The sequence below is a fragment of the Globicephala melas genome, chromosome 2 (assembly GCF_963455315.2).
Source record: "Globicephala melas chromosome 2, mGloMel1.2, whole genome shotgun sequence".
In the NCBI taxonomy this organism is placed as follows: domain Eukaryota; kingdom Metazoa; phylum Chordata; class Mammalia; order Artiodactyla; family Delphinidae; genus Globicephala; species Globicephala melas.
This window is the reverse complement of record NC_083315.2, coordinates 18,436,632-18,461,638: the sequence shown is the minus strand read 5'-3', so window position 1 is coordinate 18,461,638 and position 25,007 is coordinate 18,436,632. Positions and strand designations below refer to the sequence as shown.

At 44.2% G+C, this 25,007-nt stretch overlaps 1 protein-coding gene across 1 annotated transcript in view; it reads right to left on the bottom strand.

Moving 5' to 3' along the window:
* CCNY (cyclin Y) overlaps window positions 1-25,007 on the bottom strand; it is a 127,930-nt gene that overhangs the window by 7,894 nt on the left and 95,029 nt on the right. The window contains exons 3-7 of the mRNA XM_030837024.3: window positions 18,627-18,661; window positions 13,377-13,477; window positions 7,609-7,644; window positions 4,344-4,401; window positions 4,132-4,251 (exon numbers count right to left, since the gene is read on the bottom strand). Coding sequence (XP_030692884.1) covers window positions 4,132-4,251; window positions 4,344-4,401; window positions 7,609-7,644; window positions 13,377-13,477; window positions 18,627-18,661 — 350 coding nt within the window. The remainder of the gene's footprint in view (window positions 1-4,131; window positions 4,252-4,343; window positions 4,402-7,608; window positions 7,645-13,376; window positions 13,478-18,626; window positions 18,662-25,007) is intronic.

The window sequence follows — 25,007 nt, the reverse complement described above, 5'->3', positions numbered from 1 at the left end:
TTTCCGCCTACGTGACTGTGACTACTCTAGGTACCTTACATAGGTGGAATCGCAGTGTATTTGTCCTTTTGTGATTGGCTTCTTTCATTGAGCATAATGTTCCACATTGTAGCATGTGTCAACATGTCCTCCCTTTTCAAGGCTGAATAATGATCCATTTTATGTATGGACCACATTTTGTTTATCTATCATCCACTGACAGACATTTGAGTGGTTTCCTCTTTCGGCTACTGTGAATAATGTTGCTGTGAACACTGGTGTACAAGTATCTGTTCGAGTCTCTGCTTTTGATTCTTTCGGGTATACACCCAGAAGTGGAACTGCTGGATCATATCATAATCTATGTTTAATTTTTTGAAGAACCACCATACTATCTTCCACGGCAGCTGAACCATTTACATCCCCACCGGTAATGCACAAGGGTTACAGTGTTTCCACATCCTTGCCAACACTTGTTGTTTTCTGTATTTTTTTTTTAATTATTGTCATCCTAATGGGTGTGAAGTATCTTATTTTTTTTAATATTTATGTATGTATGTATGCATGTATTTGGCTTCGCCGGGTCTTAGTTGCAGTACATCAGAGCTTCGTTGCTGCGTGAGGGATCTTCAGTTGAGGCATGCAGGCTGAGTTGCGGCATGCGGGATCTAGTTCCCTGACCAGGGATCGAACCCAGACCCCCTGCATTGGGAGCATGGAGTCTTAACCACTGGACCACCAGGGAAGTCCCTGAAGTGATTGTTTTTAAATGAAATAATTCCAGCTGAAGTTGTAAAATGAAACCAATTGTAATATAGGATTTATAAACTGCCATAATTTAGTTTGAAGACAAACATCAGAAATATCCACAAAGCCCACTGCTTAAGCTGGATCACAAGGTACAAATGCCTTTTAAAGTCCCCCTTCATAAAAATCTGGTTATTGGTATGTTTTACATTTTTCTGAACTGTGGAATGATTACTTCCATAGTTTTTACAAAGGTTGATGACTAATTCTTCTCATTCTACCAAGGAGAGAATCAAAAAGATGTATGATAGGGAATTCCCTGGTGGTCCAGTGGTTAGGACTCCACACTTTCACTGCCGAGGGCGCGAGTTCAATCCCTGGTCGGGGAACTAAGATCCCACAAGCTATGTGGTGCGGCCAAAAAATAAATAAAATAAAATATTTCTTAAAAAAAAAAAACAAGCAGAAAACTGAAGCTGGACCTAACTCCAGATTTTTTAAAGCAATTGTTATGAACAGTCTTCATCCAGATCCCTAAGACTCTATTCCTTTATACAGACGAGCTATGTAAACCTCTCCAAGCTCCCCAACGAAACAGCTCCTCATTGACTCAGTACAGAAAGAAGGCTACTCAATTTTCTTCTTACTTTACCATAGTAGATAGATATTAACAGGTACACTAGATAATATTTAAGATAACATTTAGAAAAAAATAACAGGCATCTACCATGTCTGATATTCCACTAGCGCTAACTAGAGGAATCAGACATGAAAATACAGTCCATTACTGAGGGAAGGCAGTTGTTATGTTGGGAGATAAGGCATTCATAATAAGCGCCACTTAACAGCATGTAATTTAGCAGAACTTGCCAGTAAAGCTATACTCAAGGGTCAGCTGCAATTTCTTTAGTAAATTCCCACTTGGGTGTTTTAATTCTCTGCCAAGTAAAATAACAGACAATTGATTCCTTCTCAACACCATTCCCTAGACCGTTGCTAACAGGACATTCTTGCTCAATTAAATTTGCAGATTTACTTTCATAAGAAGGACCGTCCTTGGGAGTCTCTAGAAAATACAGGCCAGTGAGCACTTACTGAGCTACAAAGAGCATTCGGTTGACTGTACAAAATAAAACTGTTAAAGGCACGGGGGAGGAAGAAAATGCAAGCTCATGGAATCCAGGATATGTGACCAAACTTCCGACGATGCTGGAACTTTTCCATGGATTTTAAAGAGCAGCACTGGGTCCATTCATCTTAAGACTCTCGTACCCAGAGCTTAGCCAACTGGGACCTCAACAGCGCTTCCTATTTGCTAGTATTTGAAGGAGCACAAGAATGAGATATTTGGATTCGTCACTGGACACCATCTGAACAACAGCTTTTGACTTCCTTAGAAACCACTAACGTGACCTAAAAAGGGAGTCTTCGGGGTCAGAATGGATAGATTCCACAGGTCGCCTCAACATCAGAGCACCAGCCTCTGAGAGGCACTTTGGGGCTGCAGTCCAGGGGCTGAATGGCAGCCCTCATGGCCATGCAGCAATGGCTGGACCTGCCAGGCCACTCGAGGGGGACCCAGCTGGGCTGGCATGACTGGTGCTCCCTGATACAGCCAGGAGCAAGTGGCTGAAGGTCCTGGAAGCTCCTTGCACAGGCAGGCTGCAGTCTGGTTCCTTGTGTGCAGCAGTGCAGAGCTAACTGTGGGCCCCCCCGCCTCCCCCCGGGCATGCCGCCAAGAGAAGGCCCAGGAGAAAGGCCGAGAGAGATGCAGTTCTGCCAGCTCTAGACCGGGCCTGTTGTGAACGGCTGCTTCTACCTCTAGAGACTGGAGAGAAGGGCAGGATCATCATACATGGGGCTCGCTCAGAGCTCGCAGCTGTCTGCCCTCTGCCCACAGGCCCCAGGCTGACTCGGCCAACCAAGCAGGCCCCAGAGAATCCGTCTGCAGAGCTGGGCCTGCTGTGCGGGCCCCAAAGCTGCTCACCTTTAGGCTGTAGCCAGCAAGACCGCCATATATGTATGCTAATCCCCTGCTAAGCCACCAGCTGATGTCACAGGACAAGAGAAGATTTCAGCAGTTCCAATGACTGACAAATACACATCACTCTCGTAGTACTCCCAAGACAAACTAGCCACCCCTCCCAGCCATCCTCGGAGACAGGGAAACACACTTTACATGTTCTCCATGTCTCTGCAGAAACTGTGTCCTCCACAGGACGCTAACCTTCTCCTTCATGCTAATAAATCCAAACTCTAAGGCACTACAGGGCACGGTCAGGTCACAGTTTTCTTAGGAATGGAAGGTAAAAAAAACCCCACCACATTCCATCTGCAGAAGCTTCAAAATGAATCTTTCATCATGGTGTGGATTTTAGTACTAATCTTATCCACGGTGTCATCTGATTTTCTCACCCTTCCCTCCCCTTTATCACAATCTCCTTTCATTAAAATATCAATCCTGCTGCCCAAGGTGTGTTTTGTTAAGGACGTGACATCCTTTGGAGGAACAAAGCTGAGCAATAAATATGCTTCCCAATCATGACCTAAGGACCTATCATCACTCCAGATCACCAGAGGAAGACTTGTTGAATGTCTGTTAACCTACCAGGCGGCAAGTTCCATGAGAGAAGAAATGAACAAACAAACAGGTTACTGTCCAATCATCCGAGAGTACAGGGCTCTTAGTGTGGCAGAGACACAAAGGGTCCTGTACACTTTCTGTCACACACCAATCTCTTCTCAGGAACTGCAGGGATGACTTTCTGGTCCCTCGGGGCAGCCCGTGCACTGGCAGAGCTTACTTCTTATCTGAGTTGCACACAATGTCAGTGACGAAAGGTCAGTGACAATGGGCTACACAGCCAAATCTATTTCCCAAATGAGATCTGACCTAAAGAGTCCGTCCCTAAGGTTTTCAGAGTCTAAGTAAGGTTACAGATTTTTATCTCAAGTCTTAAAGTGCAGATTTATGTCCATGCTGTCTCTGAGTATCTTACAGACACATATTTACATGAAAATCACAGAAGAGAAGGCAGCAACTACAGCAGTCCTTCCGATATATGAACTTATCACATCTGATCAATGGTATTAAACCTCTGCAGGGAACCAACACCACAAACCTGGACGTTAATGAGGAGGCGCTGGTCCTTCTAAGGCCCTTGGGCCCCGTGCTTCACTTACCTGCACGCAGCATTTCAGCTTTCCTGATTCTGAGTGCGATCTGACAATGGGCTTTAGGTGGGCACTGTGGAGCAGACCACACACGCACCCTCTTTTAGGAGATCCCGTCGCTACCCTCCCAGATAAAAGACAACCCTGAAGTGGTGCTGTGCTTCCCAGGTCCGTGACGGACATTCCTGCCTGCGCCCCACTCCACGACCGCGTCACCCTGTGGGCACTCACCAGGGTGACAATGGCACATTCCGCAGTCAGCTGAGCAGCACTGAACAGTGTCCGAACAAACCGGTAAATCTGCTTCTGCTCTGGGTTGTGTTTGTCATAATCTGGTGGCACTTCGCATTTCTGGGAAAGGAGAGATTCTCAATGACTGGCCGCCCAACAAGAATAACAGAGACACGACTGGACAACACCCTGAGACCCCGGGGGAGGGTTACCGAAAGAGGGTGAAGGTTCTCATCGAAAATATCCAAGAGCATCCTTCCATCTGGGTCCCTGGTTGGGGGGGCAGGCCGGGGGGAGAAATAACAGAAAACGGAGTTTACCTTCTGCAAGAATGAATGCCAGTCAAAAGGAAACAAAAATGTATTTTGATTCAGCTGTTATTTCAAGAAACAGAAGCAGTGCTGTTAAGAGATGCTACTGATTATTCATGAATTATAATTTGTTTTTCTTGGGGACAACACTTAGTCATTTTTGAATAGTCCAAGAAATAAAGGTTATGAATCACATTTAGTTTAATTAAGTGAAAATCTAGATTTTCATTTCATGAGTTTTCAAATGAACCAAATCTAAATTTCTTTAACCTCTTGTTTCTGAGCAAAGGCTGACAGATCTGTTTAAACCATCCTTAGGTTGTGGTCGACAAGAAAGAAGTCTGAGGGTAACAATGAACACTCATAGTGTGTCCTGGAGATTAGTTTGAAAGTTTCACAGCATGCAACTTAACCACTTCGCTAATGAGGAGTTTCATGATTGTATATTGAAAAACAAGAGGGAACATGTAGAAAAGTGTAACTGGTTGTTACCAAGCCGGTAACTGCACAGACCCATTTAAAGTGGCAGTGTTCACTGTGAGCTCAGCGGGGCCGCTGGGCTCTGGGGGGGTCATCCACACTCCACTAGTGATGGCTCTACCTCCATCTGTTTTATGTCATTTGAGTTTTGTCTAAAATTATTTCTTTAAAAACCAAATTTGGAAACCACTGCTTTGGTTAACAGCACACAATTTTCCAACGTCAACTAGGCTCGCAAGTATCAGAAGGCTGCAGATCTGTCCCTAACACGCACGCCCCGTGGCAAACACTACAGTTTCTGTTCTATGAACTTACTGTCTGCATCAAAATAAAAGCGAAAGAAAGAGCTTGGCAGACCAGCTCAATTTTCATCCCTGTCTTTGCACAGTGGGAACTGTTTTTAAAGCTCTGGGCATTCATACCTGTGCTGCTTTTCACTAGCCTGCAGGACAAACAGCAAAGATTTAGATGAACCCGAATAAAAGCACGGCTCAAGCAGTCAGGACTGGAGAGTGGGGTGAAAACAAAGTGCACCTGGCGCTGAGGAATCGTGATCCCCCTCGACTGCCAACCACCTCTGCCAGGTACTCAAGGAGGAAGGTGAGGGACGCCCCCAACTCCTCAGGCTCTTCAGCCCTGTTCAGTTCTCCTGAGGAGTGAGAGCCCCTGAAACACCATTCAGCACTCTCGAGAAACTTTCACAAGTAATTTTAAAAATCAAAATGTAGGTTCAGAAATATAAATAAGGATTCAAAATTTAAGCTAAAATGACTCCTCTGAGAAGTGGATTTTGCTTTCACTTCCATTAAAAGCTATGAATCTCAGCACAGTCTCTATCAAAGCTAAGGGATCGATCACCAGCCCCTGAGGCTGGGTCAGTATGACTTATCAAAGAGCGAGTCTGCAGACACCTCTTCTCAAGACACTTTCAGGCTACAATCTGTAAATTAATCATGCTTGTTTCCACAGGCTGACTTTTCTGTTGGACTCTCTCCACTTCCTCTCGGCCCAATGTATCACCATTAACCCAGCAGAGCATATCATTTAAAGTCTCAGTGGTATATTGCTTGGGTTCAATTCCCAATTCCCCACTTTACTAGTTGTGTAATCTCAGGCAAATTATTTTAAAAAATCTCTCTATGCCTCAGTTTCTTTATCTGTAAAATGGAGATAATGTCAGAATCACCTCATGGAGCTGTTATAAAAAATTAAATGAGATAAGGCATGCAAAGAGCTGACCAGGGCGGTCAGAGTAAGCATTTAATGGAGTTGGGTCTTATTATTAATAGCTATGGCTACAGATTAGCTTTGAGGCCCATAGAGTCTAAGAACTGAGAAATCGGAGACGCTAATGCAAAACTGTTTTGAGAACACATCTGAGTTTCACCAATGGTATTACATTGCTAGTTAAGACCTAAGTGTTTAAAAAGTGTGAACTACTATCATAGAAATAAGCAGCAAGACGAATCTACACTGTCACTAAGTTATTCTGGTCAAGGTTCGAAGTTCCAGTATCCTACATTTTGTAAGTTCGTAAATCCAAACTTCTCAAGCACCATAATGAACCATGAATCACAGTTACACTACAGAGAAAGGTCATTACAGAGAATACCTTTCCAGGTATTTGCTTCCAATGGCTGTGTTTTCCTATAACCTGTCCATCACAAGCTCTGTCATCTACCCTCCACGTCACTGCTTGTCACAACTCTCCCTTGTCCCCTTCCTAAAATAGACTCCAGGGCTGTGGCCCCCACCACGGAGACCCACGCTAGCCAAAAGGTGACCTTGCTGGTTCCCGGAACTGTTACTACACTCATATAACACATGTAAATGTCACACCCATCAGTGGAAGAGGACTGCAGTGAGAGTGGCTTTGTTCTCATGAAAACGAAGAAGGATGCTTCATAAAGACCCAATAAAAGGAAATCACTAAAAACAAGTTTGCTGTAGATCAGGTGTGGTCAAAGCCTAAAAGATTCTATAGTCATTGTTTAGCAAATGTCACAAGTTTTCTCGCTATTGATTACAAAAACAAACCAAAAAACACACACAAAACAGGTGTGGCTTATAAAAGGACAGCACTTCAGTAATCAATGCCCCACGCTCAAAGCAGAAGCCTCAGTGCTGCATAAAACTGGCAGATGAGTGTACTTTTACATGTTTTATGTTGAATTAAAATGCTTAAGGTAAATGTTTAAATGATTCTTCTGTGAGTCCCTGTTTTAACTGACTTTTAAAATTAACTGAACTATCTCCAGACATCTATCAGAGAGAGAATTTCTACTACATTAAAATAGTTTATGACTAAATTTACAACAAAACTTTTTCTACTGAATTGAAACTATAAACTAAACATTTTTTCATGTTAAAGCTGCACACAGAAAATTGTTAAAATATTTTGTAACAGACAGAATGTTTAAGCAAATTATACAGAAAATAAAGTCAAGAGGAGGCTGAACATTGTCAAGAAACTTTGTTTTGCTGGCTTCATTTCGTGTCCTCTGACTCAGAAGCAGTTCAGCATTTACCTAGGAAGTGTGGGTAAATTGTACTAACTTTAGAGATTCTATGAAAATGAAATAAGAATATAAAACTCAAAGGCTAAGGAACTAGAACGTAATAGGAAAAACATCACAGTAGATGATGTGTGATGTTTTTAGCACAAAATTAATCAAAATCCACCTACCTGTTTTTGATGTGGTAATATATTGCGAGAGCTACACTGTAAAATAAAATGCAGAAGTTCAGTGTTTCATAAGCACATTCAAGATGTCATATATTATCTGGCATCAGTCTGACCATAAATATTTAAAATTTAAGTAAAAAATGACCCATCTGAACAGCCCCACTTAATTCACAATGCTGATTAAGAAAATGCATTCTTCAAAGTAAATCAATCAGGTACTTATTTTGAGCAATTATTAAATCTTTTCCAGAAACACCAAAACTTCAAGTGATATTCAGAAACAAGTTTCTCTTTCTAGCTGAAACCTTAAGCTTTCTTCACTTTAAAATATAGGCACTATGTAAAAAATAGGTGGTGAAATTAAACACCTCTAGAAGTCTCCAACTCAGCACCTGCTGTTTTAGAAAATTAGTGGTTTCTTTATAACTACCATCAAAATGTGAATATTACCCACAGTGGTTTGCCATTTTTTCTTTTAAATCAATAACCTCTTGGAAATCTGCCTAATTTATTCATTCATTTGCTGAAATGGTAGTGTAACTCTTATTTGTAATACCTTAAAATTTTATTTTACATTTTAAAAGATCTGGATTTAATGAAGACATTCCTATCCCCTGAATTTTCTTCAAATAATGTTTTTCTGATTATAAAATGTGTTACATTCAGATTGAAGAAATTTTTGGAAAATAAAAAAAGTATACAGAAAAATAATTCCTCTGCCCAGATTATTACTATCAGCTTAAGATATAGAGGTATTTATTCGTATCTACCTAAAGCAAACAGGTTTGCATCCCACTTTTATCCTCATTAACATTTTTCTTACCATTAAAGTGTTATTCAAAAACGTGACTTTAAATGGCTGACTATATTCCATTACATTGTTGAATAATTTATTAACCATCCCCCTACTATTGAACATTTAAGTTATTTTTAATATTTTTGCAATTATGATTAACACCATAATGATAAATATTTGTGTGACCTATGACTATATTATTTCCATAAGAAAACATCCTGTACTTGGAATTACTTGCTCTAAGGTCATTAATAACTGTAAGGCTCCCCACATATACATCCCAGTATCTTTGCAGAAAAGCTGTACCAGTGTACTTCCCCACCAGTGTCTGTCTCACCTCCCCTTCACCAACACTCACCTTGAATGTTTTGAAAAAATGTTCTCCAACTGGACAGGTTAAAAGTGTAACCATTTTCAATTTGAGTTTCTTTGATCACCTGTCAAGTTGGCAGGGTTATTCGTGTTGACTGCCCAATTTTTTTTTATTATTTCCTCTTTTGCAACCTGTCTAGATCCTTCCACAATTTTTGTTTTACTTTAAAATGTACTGAGGAGGCCAAAAATTTATTTTTTAAGCTTCTAAGAACATAGCTAACTGGCTGCATCAGATTGTGTTCTCAGAGCACAGAAACTGCCATCCAGGGCACCAACATGGAGGTAGAGGGCTGGGTCCCAAACACCTCAGCTCACTCGGCGGCGGCACTCACTCAGAGACCTGGGCATGCACGCTGGACTCTGAGTAGCTCAGATGTTCACCCACGACTCAACATGACTATAGCTCATCTCACTCTATCAAAGAAAGCATCTCCTTCTAAATCTCTCTTTCCAGATCTATTAATTCAAATGATTTCAGCTAAGTGTTAAAAGTATCCCTGAGCAAATGTAATATATTCTCTTCCTCCTAACATCTTGAAAAGCATCTAAGCTGATGAAGGAAAGTGGGGTGAAGGGACTTCAGAAGTTTAAAAAATAATGGTACAGTTTTCAAAGTGCCTTCACGTACCTTAAAAGCCCTGCAATGGGAAATGATAAATGTTACTGATTCTATTTTATAAATAAGAAAATCAGGTAGAGACACTAGACGTCGGGATTTCCGACTTGTATCATGGTTTTATGCCCTTTCATTCTATAATGCTGCCTCTAGGAAAAAGGAAGAAAGTACTGTTTTATTCATTTAACAGTCCTGCTGTGATGATTAAATTGAATGTTTCATATGATTGGGTTTGGTATAGTGATTACTTTAATTGCTTTGATTGATTGAGAAAAATATGGTCCCTGCTTCCCCTGTGAGGGAGCACATCACAGGAAAATCACCACTGCACTGAAGTCAGACCAGCTGGGTTTAAAAACTGGCTCCTTCATCAATTAGAGTTTATCCACCTCTCAGAGCCTTCAATTCCTCAACTAAAAAATTACAATTCAACCCACATCACAGAGTGGTTATTACAATCAAATGAAGTGTATAAAAGCATGATCTCAAATATAAAGTTCTAAAGCAAAGTTATTATTATTATTGTTGTTGCCCTATGAATAATTCCACCTCAAGAGGTCTTCCGGCTTCTGTAGATGGACTGAAGGTCTTCGGGGCCCCAAGGTTACTGTCTCCCAGATCTCCAGAGCTGAAAGCAAGCTTGTACGTTATCATGACTCAGGCCTCCATAAAACACAGTGCCAGTCTGTAGGCCAATGTCCACTCAAGATCATACCCCGGAAAGTGAGAAAACCAAGCTGAGGATGCACGTGTTGGGCCCAGCTCCACAGGCCAGTTCAGTCGGTCATTGTGAAAGAAGTGACTGCCGGGGGCAAAGGACAGTCAGCTGAAAACAGAATCAATTCCAGGCTTCAGGCTTTACTCCAAATGTCCAGCTTTGGAGGCCTGCTTAGTCTGCCATGTCCTCAGAAAATGGTGAGGTCACCCAGGACAGGCTGACCAGAGGGTTAGCTCAACTGCCCTTGCTGCAGAGCCAGGAGGGAAGGGGAGCTGGGAATGAAGAAATGCTATTTTCTTGATCAGGAAAACAAAACATGTTTCTGACCGCGGGCACTACCCTCGCTGTACTTCTCACCTAGAGCTAAGTCAGAGGTGCCGGGTTCTGGCGGGTGTACGAAGCTGCTCTCGACCCTCAGGCCCGGGGCCGCGGATGGTGTGGGCAGCTGCGAGCGGCCCTCACTGCCCTCCCCCTGTCCTCTGAGCACCATCCCCGTGCTCACACAGGATTCGGGGCCTGGGTCGGTTACAGGGGCACGGGGGTGGGTGGCAAACTCTAAATTCATACCACAGCTATTGACCTTCAGGAGAAAGATGTGAAAATCAAGTTCTCAGAGAAGATACTATGCCTGTGAAAAAAATGAGCACAGAATTGTGCCCAAATGTGTCACACTGCTGCTGCTTCTCTTTGACAGTTAGAGCCACTCTCAACCCTCCACCCATTCCTGAACCAGAATTCGTAAATGTTTGTTCATTTTGGCAATCCCCGATTTACAGAAGGGGATTTCTTTTCTTGTTCTTTTTTTTTAATATGAATTTTATTTCAGAGTACTTTTCAACTCCTGGATTTCCATTTGGTTCTTTTGTAACCTTTCCCCCCCACCCCCACCCCAGCCGCATCACGTGGTTTGCACGATCTGTTCCACAACCAGGGATTGAACCTGGGCCACGGCGGTGAAAGCCTGGAATCCTAACCGCTAGGCCACCAAGGAACTCCCCAGAAGGGTTTTCTTCTAAAATTAGCTTAGAAAGCTATTGTTAGAACCCAGAGCATTTTCTCCAAGGTCCTACATGGTTTATCAGGAGGCGAGTTCAGCCCACGAACGCTTACTCTGCCCACAGGAAGCTGAACTACTGATTAATGAGTCTGTATCAATTTTAACATCTTGGGACAGGAGGTCCCAAGGGCCTTGGCAGGTGTAGGATACGGTTAGGCAGAATTTTAGAATAGGAGGGCCTTCAGACTTCCAATCTCCCTGCCCTTCATGACATTCGTTGCCCTCGTGCTGTCAAAGGCCCTGGCTGAAGTTACCCAGGCCAGCTAACATCTCAAAATGACCAGAACCAGGTCACGTGTGACATACGGGAATTTACAGGGAACGATTCTGATGGTATTGCTACAATTAGGGCCCACCCTACCCAGCTCCCAGGTCCAAAATGTACATTTTTGAAAACGGCACATTTTAAAACAAATAAGCGACTGACTGAAGGCATCTCAAGTCCGGGTGGTGTGGAGAAGCGTCCTCTGGACCAGGGCAGCCACAGCATCCACCCTGGATGCCTCCTCTCGGCACTCAGCCATCATCACTGGCCCAACTGTCCAGCTGCTTTTCCTCCCGGTATTAACCACAGGTTAAGCTTTCAAGGGAACTCGAAGGCAGTTGTTCACTGACACCAGGGGTTCTTGGCCTTGGCCACCTATGAGAATCTCCTGGCGGGGTTGACATTCCAGATCCTGGATCTGCGGGGCCAGACATCACACCTCAGTGGGGCTCTAAGCCCTCGGGGGCCTTGCGGGTGTGGCGAGCTGGAACCACTGATTCACAGACCGCACTTGTGACTGCGGAGCTTCTACCTCCCAGACTCCACACTGAAATATCAAATTGTCACTCAGATCTCCTACTGGGCCCCGGAGTGTCTGCATCACAACCAGTGGCAGTGTGAAGTCATCCCCAGGTGAAGCACTGAGCGACAGAGTCCGAGCCCCTGGAAACCCACAGCTCCTGCCAGTCCTGGAGGGAGGGTCCCAGGCCCCAGGGAGGCGGGGCTCTAGGGCTCGAGCGGGTGCCAGGTGCCAGGTCTCCAGGCTCCTGCTTCCTGCCCCAGCACCTCCCAGACCCCGGCACAGAGCCCAGCCCCAGGGTAGGGCAGCTCGGCCAAGGGCAGGGCGGTGGAGCGAGGGCACATGCGGGCTCCCAGCCGTGAGCGCCCACTGTGGGGTGATGCCCGCTGGTCCCTCAACCACCAACGGAAGGAGGGAAGAAGCTACGTTCCCGTTTAGATCTTAGAAACAAGCAACCCATAGGGGAGAAGGCGGCCTCGCTCTAGGCGGGCCCACCTCCCACCTTCCGCCTGGAGGGGGCACCGTCCCCACTGCTTGGCAGGCCTGACTGCCATGTGTGGGCACACGCAGAACAGGGCTCTGAGGCCTGGATGCCTGGCCCACTGGAACACAAGAAGCCTTCTTATTTACAAACACAAACACTCACCTCACATGCTAACGTGGACTGCTGTTAAATGTGGACTCTTCTTAAATGAGTGCAGAGGCAAAATATCCCAGGTTTTTCATAGCTGAGCCATAGGCCACAGACCCCAGCACCTTTATCAAGGCTTCCTACCACAATGCTAGTGGGAACATTTCTGGAAAAACCAGCATTCCATCCCTCCCACCTCCCCCTTGAAAATAAGAGAACTGAAACCACAAAGGGAAAAGATTTTATCTGAAGACCGCCCCCCTTTCCTCCCTTAAGCCCCATTTTACAGTAAGAGACCAGAGCGAGGGGGCTCAGCCCACCCTCCCTGCTGGGGAGACAGCCAAGGTCAGAACCCTACTCTCCACGCTCCAGGCAAATACACTTCCATGGTGCCAAGCCTGCTTTCTACTGCAACCCCACGTCAAAGTGGGACCCATTACACCTTGAAGGTAAAATACTAGCAGACTTACGCCAGGATGGCTTCACTAGGAGGTGGGAAGGTAGAAAGTATGCACAAAACTCAAAAATATGCTCTAACCTACATTTAAAATCACTGAAAAATTTGGCCTTTTTATGTAAACGGTAATATAGACAAATATTTTGAACACCCCACATTTTAACTCCCAAAATCACTTTTTAAAAAGACTTCTTGAATATGGCCTCCCCCTGCCCAATCTTACCACTCCCAGACCCCACAACCAACCAGTTAGCCATCAGGTTAAGGAAAAGAAAAGACATTCAGTTAAGGAAAAGAAAAGACATTCAGTTAAGGAAAAATGTGTATACCCACCATTTAATTGTATACTTGAGGTTTGGTTGACTGACTGTGCTATCATCTAGGAAAATAGTCGAGCAGGAGCTGTATTTCCTTCCTATTTGTCCTGGAGGATGCTAAAAAACAATGGCAACAAGACAAGGACAATTAAATAGGGCTCAAAATTCTTCCAAGGAACATCATCCCCTTCACCTTGAGACCAACCTATAGAGGAAAAGTGTCTTGGTGAGAAATGTTAACACTACCAGCAAGAACAGTACAAACCCACTTCCTTCCTACAATGAAATTCCATGTTCTTCCACAAAGAAAAGTCACCACCACCACTCCTGGCCCCCAGCCTCCATCAGAACAGTACACTCTCGCAATCGAGCATCAAAGCGTGTGCTGCAGAGTCCGTAAAATCACTGAGAAACAAGAAGTATGCGCTCATCACATCAATGAAAGCCCTTGCTGAAGGCGGCATCCTGGATTGAGGCACGAGGATCAAGACAAGAGTCCACTGCACCCATTTCTTCTATTCTTGGGATACAGTCGATTTGGGGACCATGGAAAATGCAGCCAATGTTCATTTAGAATCTCCGAATCTTGAATTTCAGGAGGTGAAGATAAAAATAAGTGAAAGTTATCTGATGCTTTTGAAAATACTACCAATGTATAAGCTTCAGGTAGGGTGCCTGTGCAGTCTCATGCCTGGCTTTTTCACAGCTACATAAATTTTGAGCTCTTTGGAAAACTTCAGAACTAAGATCTACTTCTGAAATATACTGTTAAAGAACAAAGAATTTAAAGAATTTAAATTATACTCGGATGACATCTAATTGAATAGTAAGTCGATTTTTGGCAATTATGTGGGCAATATGATTAGTAGACATCAATCTGGATAATTCTAGCTCAAAGCATGTTAGAAAAAAAATAATAAAATCATCCAAACAAGTCTCCACTTGCCTGGTGTTATGCTGACAATCTAAGTGTCATTTTCAGCAACCAAAAAAGATAATTCCTTAAGGATAACAACACTGCCTGCCTCATGTGCCCACCCCCAACGAAGCCCTCAGTATCCATGGTTTATGAACATGAAGGGAGCTTTAAAGCCCATCAGAGACCAAATGCCCTGTTCGATACTTTTAACATTTACTTCTTATTTAATAAGGTTTCCCGGGACTTCCCTGGCGGTGGTTAAGAATCTGTCTGCCAATGCAGGCGACACGGGTTCGAGCCCTGGTCCGGAAAGATCCGACATGCCGCGGAGCAACTAAGCCCGTGTGCCACAACTACTGAGCCTGCGTGCCACAACTACTGAGCCCACGAGCCACAACTACTGAAGCCTGCATGCCTAGAGCCCGTGCTCCACAACAAGAGAAGCCACCACAATGAGAAGCCCACGCACCACAAGGAAGAGTAGCCCCTGCTCACCACAACTAGAGAAAGCCCGTGTGCAGCAACGAAGACCCAACGCAGCCAAAAATAAATTTAAAAAAAAAAAAAAAAGAGCGAATCTCCCAAAGAGGCAAAAGCAAGGTTTAGAGTATTTAAAATTTCAGTTCCTGGATCACACTCACTTCATTCCTTGACTTCTATGGCTTAATACTCATGAAAAAACTATATCCATACTTAAAACACTGGAAAGACTTTCATCAGTTTTGCTATTGAACTTGGAAAAGTATACAAAATTTACCTATAAATCGAATGAGCAATAACAATAATAACATCAACATAGTCAGCTGTTGCTGAAATCAGTTTGCAGATCACCTTCCCGTTCAGTCTACCACGTGAACAGGTAGACAGGAGTCATTCTACAAGATCGGAGAAGTAAGACGCCAAGGCTTTTTCAAGGCCCCCCATTTATCAGGTGGTAGATCTAGGGCTTGAACAAAATTCTTTTGGCTCCAAGTCCAGCTAACAATGTGACTCTTGCTTAACTGATAAATAACACTCTCTAGTTACTTTATTCCTTCACAAAGTTTTTACAGCTATCACCTGTCTCAATATTAAGACAAATACTGTGATTGTTTTGCTGAGGGTAAGGGAGGCTGGCCATTCAACTCCTGATTCATTCTGTTTTAATATCTTTTTTTTTTTCCCTTTAACTTAGAATGATCAATTCACTTTAGGCATGCTGTCGTCGAGGGGAGGAGGATGTTACAGAAAAATTAGGCCAAAGCAAAAGCCATGAGTTTCCCCTAAGTTTCCGGGGGGTTGATTCCGGACTCCCAGCCACCTACAATGCCACCCACAATTTATAATCAGAGACTTCCACATTTTAGTTAAAAGATTCATTAATTAGCTAACCAAAACGTCAGCAAATTTTAAATAAACTACAAACTTTAAATAAAGCCCTTCACACAAGCCTTTCTAAAATACCTAAGCATCTCTATTGTAATGTATTAAATTTTCCTATAACTGTTGATCTAATTACATCTAAAACACAGGTGCTGATTAGAATATTAATCTTTATAATTTGCCCTAGCTCAGCTTACTGTTAAAAGTCCCCCAAGGGGTTTATCCTCAAATGGTTTCAAGCTTTAAAATCTATAATAATTCTTTTAGAAGCAGCCTCCTTTTACTTTTTAAGTCTCTCTCGGCAAATTCACAGCCAGGGAAAGGCCCCCTCTTTTCCAGCCAGGGGTTCCTTCTCTACTGCCCTCTCCCTGGCGACTGTTCCCAAAGTCAGCCTCTTTCACTTGCTAACACGTGCTGCTGGCTAACGTGTTTCTGGAGCCAGAAAACCCTTGTTTCTCTCCACCTGGTGGAAGTTATTTCCCTGTTGTGATCATCTTCCCTCACCTCTCCTTACATGGCTTACCTATGGCCACTGCTTTTTAGCAAATAGCAGCCTCTTTGTAGATCATCTTAGCAACATGTACTAAGCAGGTTATTCAGACACTTAAAGGAGAAATTAAAGAAACAACGTCCCTCACGATAAAGCAAATAAAAACCAAGAAGGTTTTATAAATAAGGGCAAAGTATAACGGTCATTCCAGAGTTCAACAACAAATTAAATTACAAATTTTAGTTGGGCCCAAATTCAGAAAAGAGTGTTCCCTCTGACTTCAGATAAATAAGTTAAACAACTTCTGTCCAGGTGGGGCTTGGCGAGACCATCTGAGAAGCACAGAGGAGAGCTGGGAGGGCAGCTCTGAAGCCAGTCCCCTGGGCCTCAGTGCTGGCTCCACCGCTCATCTGGCTGATTCTTTGTGCCTCACTTTCCTCATCTGGAAAATGGGAGTGATAAATAGTACCTCCCAGGTGTGGTTATCGAGTACACTAAACCAATTACAACAGAGCTTGGCACAAACGTGGTAAAACACTCAATAGACTGTACTGATTATTATTATTGCTACTTATCTTTTCTCTACTGCTCTAACTTACGACACCCAAGTGTCCCCAAACCTAAAAAGCACAGCTGGTTTATTAGCCTAATTGAAGCTGCAGGTAATTTCACTCAAATTCTATTTCAGTTGGTTGCAACGGCACATTCCAATGGCTCCTCCTGTCGTGGGCAGAGCTGAAATGCTACTCTGCAATGTGGTCTGCAGGGTCATGCTGCTACCCTGGTCATCTGCTACATAAGGCAGCACAGAAATTTCTTTTATAGGAATAAGCACACCTGAGCACATTCCAACAACTGTTTGCTTCCGCTTTTTGTGTCGGGAGGTGAGAGGGTTCACAGGGGAAAGAGGACACTCTGAGTCAGGATGCACAGCATGGGGCAGGTCACTGGGACTGTGCACACCGCAAAGCGTGAGGTCAGCAACAGCATGTGAGACAGATGTGCAGACTGGCACGAGGAGGGCGCAGCTCTGCCCACGAGCCACCCTCAGAACTGCCTCTCCCTCCAGCCCACTTTAAAGGGGCTGCAGTGACCAGCGGAGGCGGTCTCCGCCCCACCCTTCCTCTTGTCTGCAGGCTCCTCGGCTGACCTGCTAACGAGGGGGGAAGTGTTCCAGCGCACCCAGCAGGCGAAGAAATGGGGGTGAGGGTTTACGGAAGGAGTTCTTCAAATCTCTCAACGCTCTATGTCCAGGTTTATACAGCTTTCAAAAAATAAAAAAGGGCACGGTAATGTTCAGCGTATTTTCCTTAAGACATAGCTTGTAATTTCACATATGCTTTACACTGATTCTTCAAAACTTGAGAGGGCCAGGGAAGAGGCCACTGCTTTAAGAATCTGATAAAAACTACAGACCTTCTCTTTGACCCTTAGAACACGGTTCACGCACATATATACTGACATTGCCCAAGAAGGCATCACCAGTCTCCCACAGGCCGAGCGTGGAGGCCCTTGAGTGCAAGGGCCTGGCTATGAATTTCTTTCCAACTGCATTTTGTCCAGATTTTCAAAGGGCAGAAAAGACAATATTATGGCTTTAAGTCTGTTTAGCACAAAGCTTCAGGGCCAAGTACTTCAAGTTCTACAAATACTTAAATGCAGGCAGTCTAGAAATCCTGAGAAAACCCCCCTGAGAAGTCAAATACTTCAATCTTGTTCTCGATATGAGAATCGATAGCACGCTTATTTGGTAACACGCCTACTTCATCAAGGGGCAGAAGTTTACAGGGCAAGGAGGTTGTGGCTCTAACTCTCCTGGTGGCTGGGCGCCACAGTCCTGGGGGTGCAGGTTGGGGTCGCCATGGGGCAGGGGTGGAAGGAGGCTGGCTGCACCCGCTGCTCAAGGAAGAAAGATCAAGTATCTTTGATGCCTAGCCAGCAGGTCAGGGAGATGCTGCTCAAAATGGCCAAAAGACTAGAGCTGGACTTTTTAAAATTAAAGTGTTGTCAAATTTATCCTTTCTTAGAGCGTCGAAAGAACGTGCAGACTCCACTGGACCTATAAACAATGAGGGAGAGGAAAGAGTGTGTGGAGGCAGACAGCCTCATGGAAAACAGCTGTACGCTTATTCAAATGGGACTGAGTTAGGAGAGCAAGCAAGTCTCCTGGGGGAGCGGGTAGGAGGGAAGGATTAGAAATGTAAAAGAAGTGCTCCCGTGGACCTGAGTGGGGTCTGCTGCCGTATCGTCCACACACATCTTCCCAGGATCGGCAGCTGTCTGGGGCTTCTGGACAAACATTGGCCCCGGGGAGAAATGCCAAGCCGTGCTCGTCCAGTCACAGACCCCACAGAGCACGAGTGCACTGCAGCGTTCTTCACATTCTTCCATGTGCGAACAAGATTCACGGACCATTTCCCCATCACAGACACAGTATGACAGCTCTCTGCGCTGGACAGTCATTATGAAGAACACAGGGAAACAGCTCCACTTACGTGGTTAATGAAGAGACTCTTGCGTTTTTCTCTCACTGTGAAAACAAAAGATGCAACAGAAATGTTACTCGCCTGCGTGCCAAACCCTTGCAGGCTGTTGAGGACGGGCCTCTGCGTCAAGGTCCCATCCTTCCACCAACCAACGTGCCCAGATGCTCAACTTACTACATAAGAAATGCAACCTGCACAAATGCAGATCTGACCTCGGCTAGCTAACAGAGCAAAACCTAAACCCACTGACAACATGGCACCCAACAAAATCACTGCAGCCATAGTTAACTGAGGGGTAACAGCTTTCTAAGAACTAAATAAAGTAGCAACTAGTAAATCTCATAAAACTTGCATGCATCCACTAATTTAAGATGATCAACAGATAACAGGACTATTTATTTCTAACCCAACCAGACCCATAAACGTCCATACTATTTGGGTGAAATATGATAACAACAATACCCGTAACAGCATTAAAATACAGGACAGTGTATGTCAGAAGCATTATTGGTCGTGGAATCCAATTACTCTCCGTGCTGGTGCAGGGGAGGAAAACCGGCTTCTGTGGAGGCCGCCCAGAGCATCCTGCCCCCTCAGGGAGGCTGATCCAACTCACAACAAAAACACCGCCCCTTCTGAAATGCTGTTCTCACGCTCTGTGTGCGAGGTGTGGTCTGCACCCAGCCTTCCGTGCCCCAGATCCCAGTGTTTCTCAAAATGGGGGCCCCTCAGCCCCAAATATGTAGAAGGGGGACAGGGAAGCCAGAGGAGCTTTTTGACAATGTAGTAACATTGAGTTTTGCATTTTCTTTCCTGAAGACTTACTTTTGAGAATATATACTAATCAATCAACACAGGTAATGAGCAGGTCACTGGAGAGGACAGAGATATATTTAAATCAAAAGGGAAGCTAGGAACACTAGTTGCGAGTGTTCGAGGAAAAGGGCAGGTGGGGCTCTTTCATTCAACCTGGATTCGATTCCCTGTCCGTGCCTGGCAAGGAGATGAGGCTGCTCTAGAGGGCGCATGAACGCTGGTGCTTCCCCAGGCTCCCGAGCGCGTTGGGTTAGACCAGGCGCCTCCAGATGACAAGAGCAGTGGATACAAGTGACAGTCATTCACATGGCTGATAAAGCCTTTCAGGTGTACTTCCCAGAAACTCGAAAGTGCGGAGCTCCTACAACCAGGTGAGAAACTCTTTGGCAAATAAGTGGACTCCAATTCCTTACTGTCAACAAAACTGAAGACTGAACTGCAGCTATCAGGAATTATTTTGGATGATAAATCCCTTGGAGTTTTTTGACATATAAACCAAATAGAGTAGAAAGAATTTAGTGATTAACAAAACTCCTTCCATCCCCACCTATTGATGTGTATAAACAAAACTTTTCAGCACTTACACATCCATAAAAACAAGAAGATCTGATGACTAGCACCTCGTTCCAGCTACATGTAATAGTCATACACAGAAACATCTCAGTAAGAAATGTTTTTCCAAAAATTATTTCACTTTTCTGTTTAATAGCTATTCATTAACATTTTAATGCTTGTATTGTTTTGATCAACTGGGAACTAACAATAATGATACCACAATCCAGAATTTATTTATAACACTGAGAGACTTACGAGAAATAAAAATTAAATTCAAGTGAGATCCGTATTTTCATAGAAGTATGATAGTGTGACAAGTGAGTTTTAGAAATCGAATATATTACATTAGGATAAAATTCTATGAAGAAAATGGCACGGAAATACAAGTTCAAGATGAAAGGAATGATATGAAATTTCCAACTGTTAAAGAAGAGCGTGTTCATACATTTTTAAATGACTGCTGATGGTGGATTACCAAATCACCATGGTATTAAGATATTATTTGAAACATTTTTTAAAAGAGGGACAGTTTTATTTTAAAGTACCAATGTTTACATCAGAAATTACATCCTTTGATAGCATGAAAAATTGGTATGGTCAACATAAAAATGTTTAAAGGAGTGCATAGTTTTTAAAAGTTATTTTCCATGGTTTATAGCATGAAAATCAGCAGCATAAGAGCTTCAGGCTCCTACGGATTCTTCAATATCTCACTGCAAAAGCATCCCCTGTGGAAACTGGGAAGCTGTGGGGAGACACACAGTGACTGACGGGGAACTAGAGAGACAGGCACCCTAAACAGGGCACCCAGGACCATGATAAAGAGAACTGGGACCCTCACAGGCACAGGGTTTGGCTGCCTGCAAATGTCTGACTAAAGGAGAACTAAAAGGCTGGTCCTCTCATCATGCAGGAGTTCAACACTGCCAGGAACAAAAGCAGGACCCCAAAGAGAGGAAGGCCACAAAACGTTTCTCAATGTCAGTGTTTCTGAATGACTGTGCAAAGAAAACCAGAGCTCATATTTTAATTTCTGAATTTTAGTCTTTCTACTTTGGCTTCAAGTCATTCAAGGGACAAGTTGCTTTTATTCCTTTAAATATTTCAAGGAACTCCTGAAAAACACACAGATCACACATTCACACACACACACACACACACACACACACACACACACACAGGTTTTCATTTTTGTCCAACTTCTTTCTTAAAGCAAAGAACTTTTCTAAAAACCAAACTAATTAAAATTAAAAAAATACACTTTGACTGTTTTCTCCTAATACTTAAAAGAGTAGGCTCTCATGTCTTTGAAAACAGCAAATTAAAATGGAATAGAAAAGGAAAAGACAAAATCAACTGCAATTCTCCCCCACAAGCAGAAATGAGAGCACGAAAAGGCCAGGCTGAGCAGACTAATCTCTCACAGGCACCTCCTCTCCCACTACAAGGAGCCTTTGGTCCTTTCTTTGTTGAGTGGTTCTCATACAAAGAAAGTCCACACTGACATCTCATATGTGTGAGGAAATGACCGAGAGAGCAGTCCGTTGGGCTTGGGACAGGACCTCCCTAACTTCAGCCAGCTGGGGAGGTCTGATCAGGAACGCCTTCCGTGATCACAGTCAGCCCAGCCTAAATCTCTTTGCTATTCAGAGGGAAAAGGAACTTAACAGCCAGGAAGCTCCTAATGACTTAATGCAGGCACATCTAAAGCAGAATCACGGAACAGCTGGTGGCAGGGAGCGTGGCAGGCAGAGCCTGGCTGCCAGGCCGAGTGCTGAGGAAGGAAGGAGGACGAGGGTCTTCAGAGCAGAGAGCTGTGAAGGCCGTGGTCCGGGCAGAGCTGCCCCAGCATAACTGCCATGGCCCCATCCATGGTCTCCCACCCAGAAGCCTATCCTGAACTGCAAAGGAGCACATCGACCTCAAGAAGAGATCACCAGATTCAAATGAAAATGTGTGCTTATAAGCTCACATTACAACACTTCTTCCAAGGTTGGGGTCAGGGGGGCACAACTGGAGCACGTGGAACTCACAGGTTTTAACTGCTCTAGTACTCCTGGAAGTGGAGGGAGTGCTGCAATGGCAATGGAAGTTTACCCAAGTGAAGACAGATCACAATCAAATCAAGAATGTCTCCTGGCTTTGTCTTTTCCTTTCAACCACCTAGGGTGAACACATCCTCTGTATCAGGCAGAGCAAGGCAAAGGGATACTGAGATCCAATATCACACGTTCCGTTCCCTCCAGGAGCTCGTTGGTGATACACATGAGGAAATAGTTTTAAATACCACAATATGGTTCAGATATGAAGAAATACTCACAGGGTACCCTCAGGACCACTTAATCTAGCCTGAGGGGTCAAGAACACCTTCAAGGAGGAAGTGATAGCAGAAATGAGCCTTGAAGACTGAAGAGATGAGCTGTGTGGAAGACAGAAGGGAAAACCCAGCTAAACGCAAAGGAGCAGGGGGCGAGTGGCGCCCTGGGGTGCCGCAAGCGATCCAGCATGGCGGACACAGTGCAAAAGGAAACAGACTGGAAACGACGGCGGAGGACGGACCTCCAACGGCCTGTATATCACGCTAAGCCGTTTGGAGTTTAACATCAAGGCAACTGGGGAACCACAAAAAAATTTTAACAAGGAAGTGACATAATCAGATCTGATTTACAGAAAGTCTCTTCATCTAGCAGCAGCGTAGACACAGGACTGGGAAGGGAAAAGGTCAAAGGCCAGGCCACAGGCTGCAGCAGGAATCTAAGTGAGAAATTAGGGACGGAGGTGGCAGCAACAGGCATGGGAAAGAGCAGTGAGATTAAGGTGACACTGAAGAGGTAAAAACTGATACACTTTCGATTAACCTGGATGCAATGGTGGCTGATAAATGTTTAACAGATGCCTTTTAAATAAAAGAAGAAGAAGAAGAATGCCCTGACTTGTAGCATTTGCCAATTTCCATGCTGTAAACACTGCCATCACGGCTGTTTTGAACTCCTGGCCTGCTGCCACTGATCCTGGAGCTGGAAGAAACGAGCGTGGTCGGCTCCAGCACCACAGCCAGCAGGCAAGCACCAGAAGAGGGAAGGGCCTTCTCTGGTCTGGGGAGAGGGAAAGGCAGGAGGCGAACCCCAGTTACTAAGTTCTGTTTAGGACACACTGAGTTAGAGGAACCAAGAGCCTTCAGTGTAAAAGATGTCCAGCAGCCAGTTGGACAGACGGAGTTTGAATACTGCAGAGCAGTATCTGGCTGGACATTCTAGTTGACACGGAAGCCGCAAGGAGCTGTGCGCAGGCCAAAAAGATAAGAGGGTAAAAGCACATAACCCTAGAAAACACTAACATCAAAGGGATAAACGGAGAAGCTGATTAAGATGTCTGAGAAGCACCTTAAAGAAACAGGGGGTTTCTCAGGACCCATTTCCAAATAGCCAATTCTCTGTGATCAACTCACCAAAGCATGAAGTCTTGAAAGTTACCAAATTTACCTATTTTAAAAAAACCCATTTCTTTTCATCATCTATAAGGCAAGTGTTCATTAGTTGGACTTGTCTTCAGCAATACGGCCTGTGTGAGCAAGTGCCACACGAGAGCAGGAGCCACCGGAGGCCGTGTCCTCAGCAGCCTCAGCGGTCACGCCACAGAATGGGGGGAGGGAGGAGGAGGCCAGTGGGAAAGCAAAGGGAAAGGGAAGGAGGAGGCAGCACCAGGGCTTTCACTCGGCAGGTGGGAGACGGTGTCAGTTATTTTTCCTTTTCTTGTTTTTAACCTGTGAGACCCAAGTAGGTTTACACTGAAAGGAAAGAGCCAGCACTTGAGAAACTGAAGCAAAAAACAGAAGGATCAGAGTCACTGATACCCTGATGATCCAGGCAGGAGAGGAAGGGAACGAGAGGTGGAGCAGAGGTGAAGGGGAAGCTACACCTGGGGACGCTGTTAGGTCAGAGAATCCTGCCATCCCTCTCCCGGTGGCAACCAAGATATGTGTCATCTACTTAGAGGCTCTAATTCCATTCCACACAAATCTAGGTAGAAAAATTTCTGACTGATGTTGGTCTGTACCCTAAATTCACAGGAAGCAAGAACCAAATATGAAAATATGCCAGTCGTGTAACTTGTTTTCACAGCACTACATTCAGCGCAAAAAATTGCTTCTGATTCCCATTTTTCATTGTCCCAAACCCTCACCCCATCGCCACTTTCCTGCCTGGCAATACCTACCCCTCCCAATGGGCTCCCACTTCACCAAGTGAAGAAAAAATGTCTTGTTTTGTTTTTACCCAATATGTTCTAGACTTATTTCACAAGTATTTGATACCTACGAAGACTTATTCTCACTCTTGGAAACACTGTTTTTTTAATAAATGCACCAAATTCTCTCAAATCAAGTCAGTGGCCTGCTTAATTAAAGAGCGCCAATATTATATCAGCATTATACTACATCAAAGTTGTCACCTAACCATAACTGAGGAGTTATCAGTTCTTATAAATGAACTTACTGTCTTAAATATGTTTATTTTTTAGTCAGTTTAGGACTCCGTCAAAATTAGAGCTGAGCAATTTGCCAAAAGAGTCAGGGCTAGAATCACTAGGGCTCCAGCACTGTAATATAACATCTTCATCACTGTATCATCATTTAACAAATTCCTCCCACTACTCTTTTTTTTTCTTTTTTTAAATTTATTTATTTTTGGCTGCGTTGGGTCTTCATTGCTGTGCAAAGTCTTTCTCTAGTTGTGGTGCTCAGGTTTCTCCTTGCGGTGGCTTCTCTTGTTGCACAGCATGGGCTCTAAGCGCACGGGCTCAGCAGTAGTGGTGCACGGGCTTAGTTGCTCCATGGCATGTGGGATCTTCCCGGACCAGGGATCGAACCTGTGTCCCCTGCACTGGCAAGCGGATTCTTAACCACTGCGCCACCAGGGAAGTCCCCTTCCGCTACTCTTTTCTACAGGAATCCAACTGAGAGCCTGTGTTCACCATACTGTGTGTTTTCTCTCTCCTTTACAGTGAGATTAGCCAAGGGCT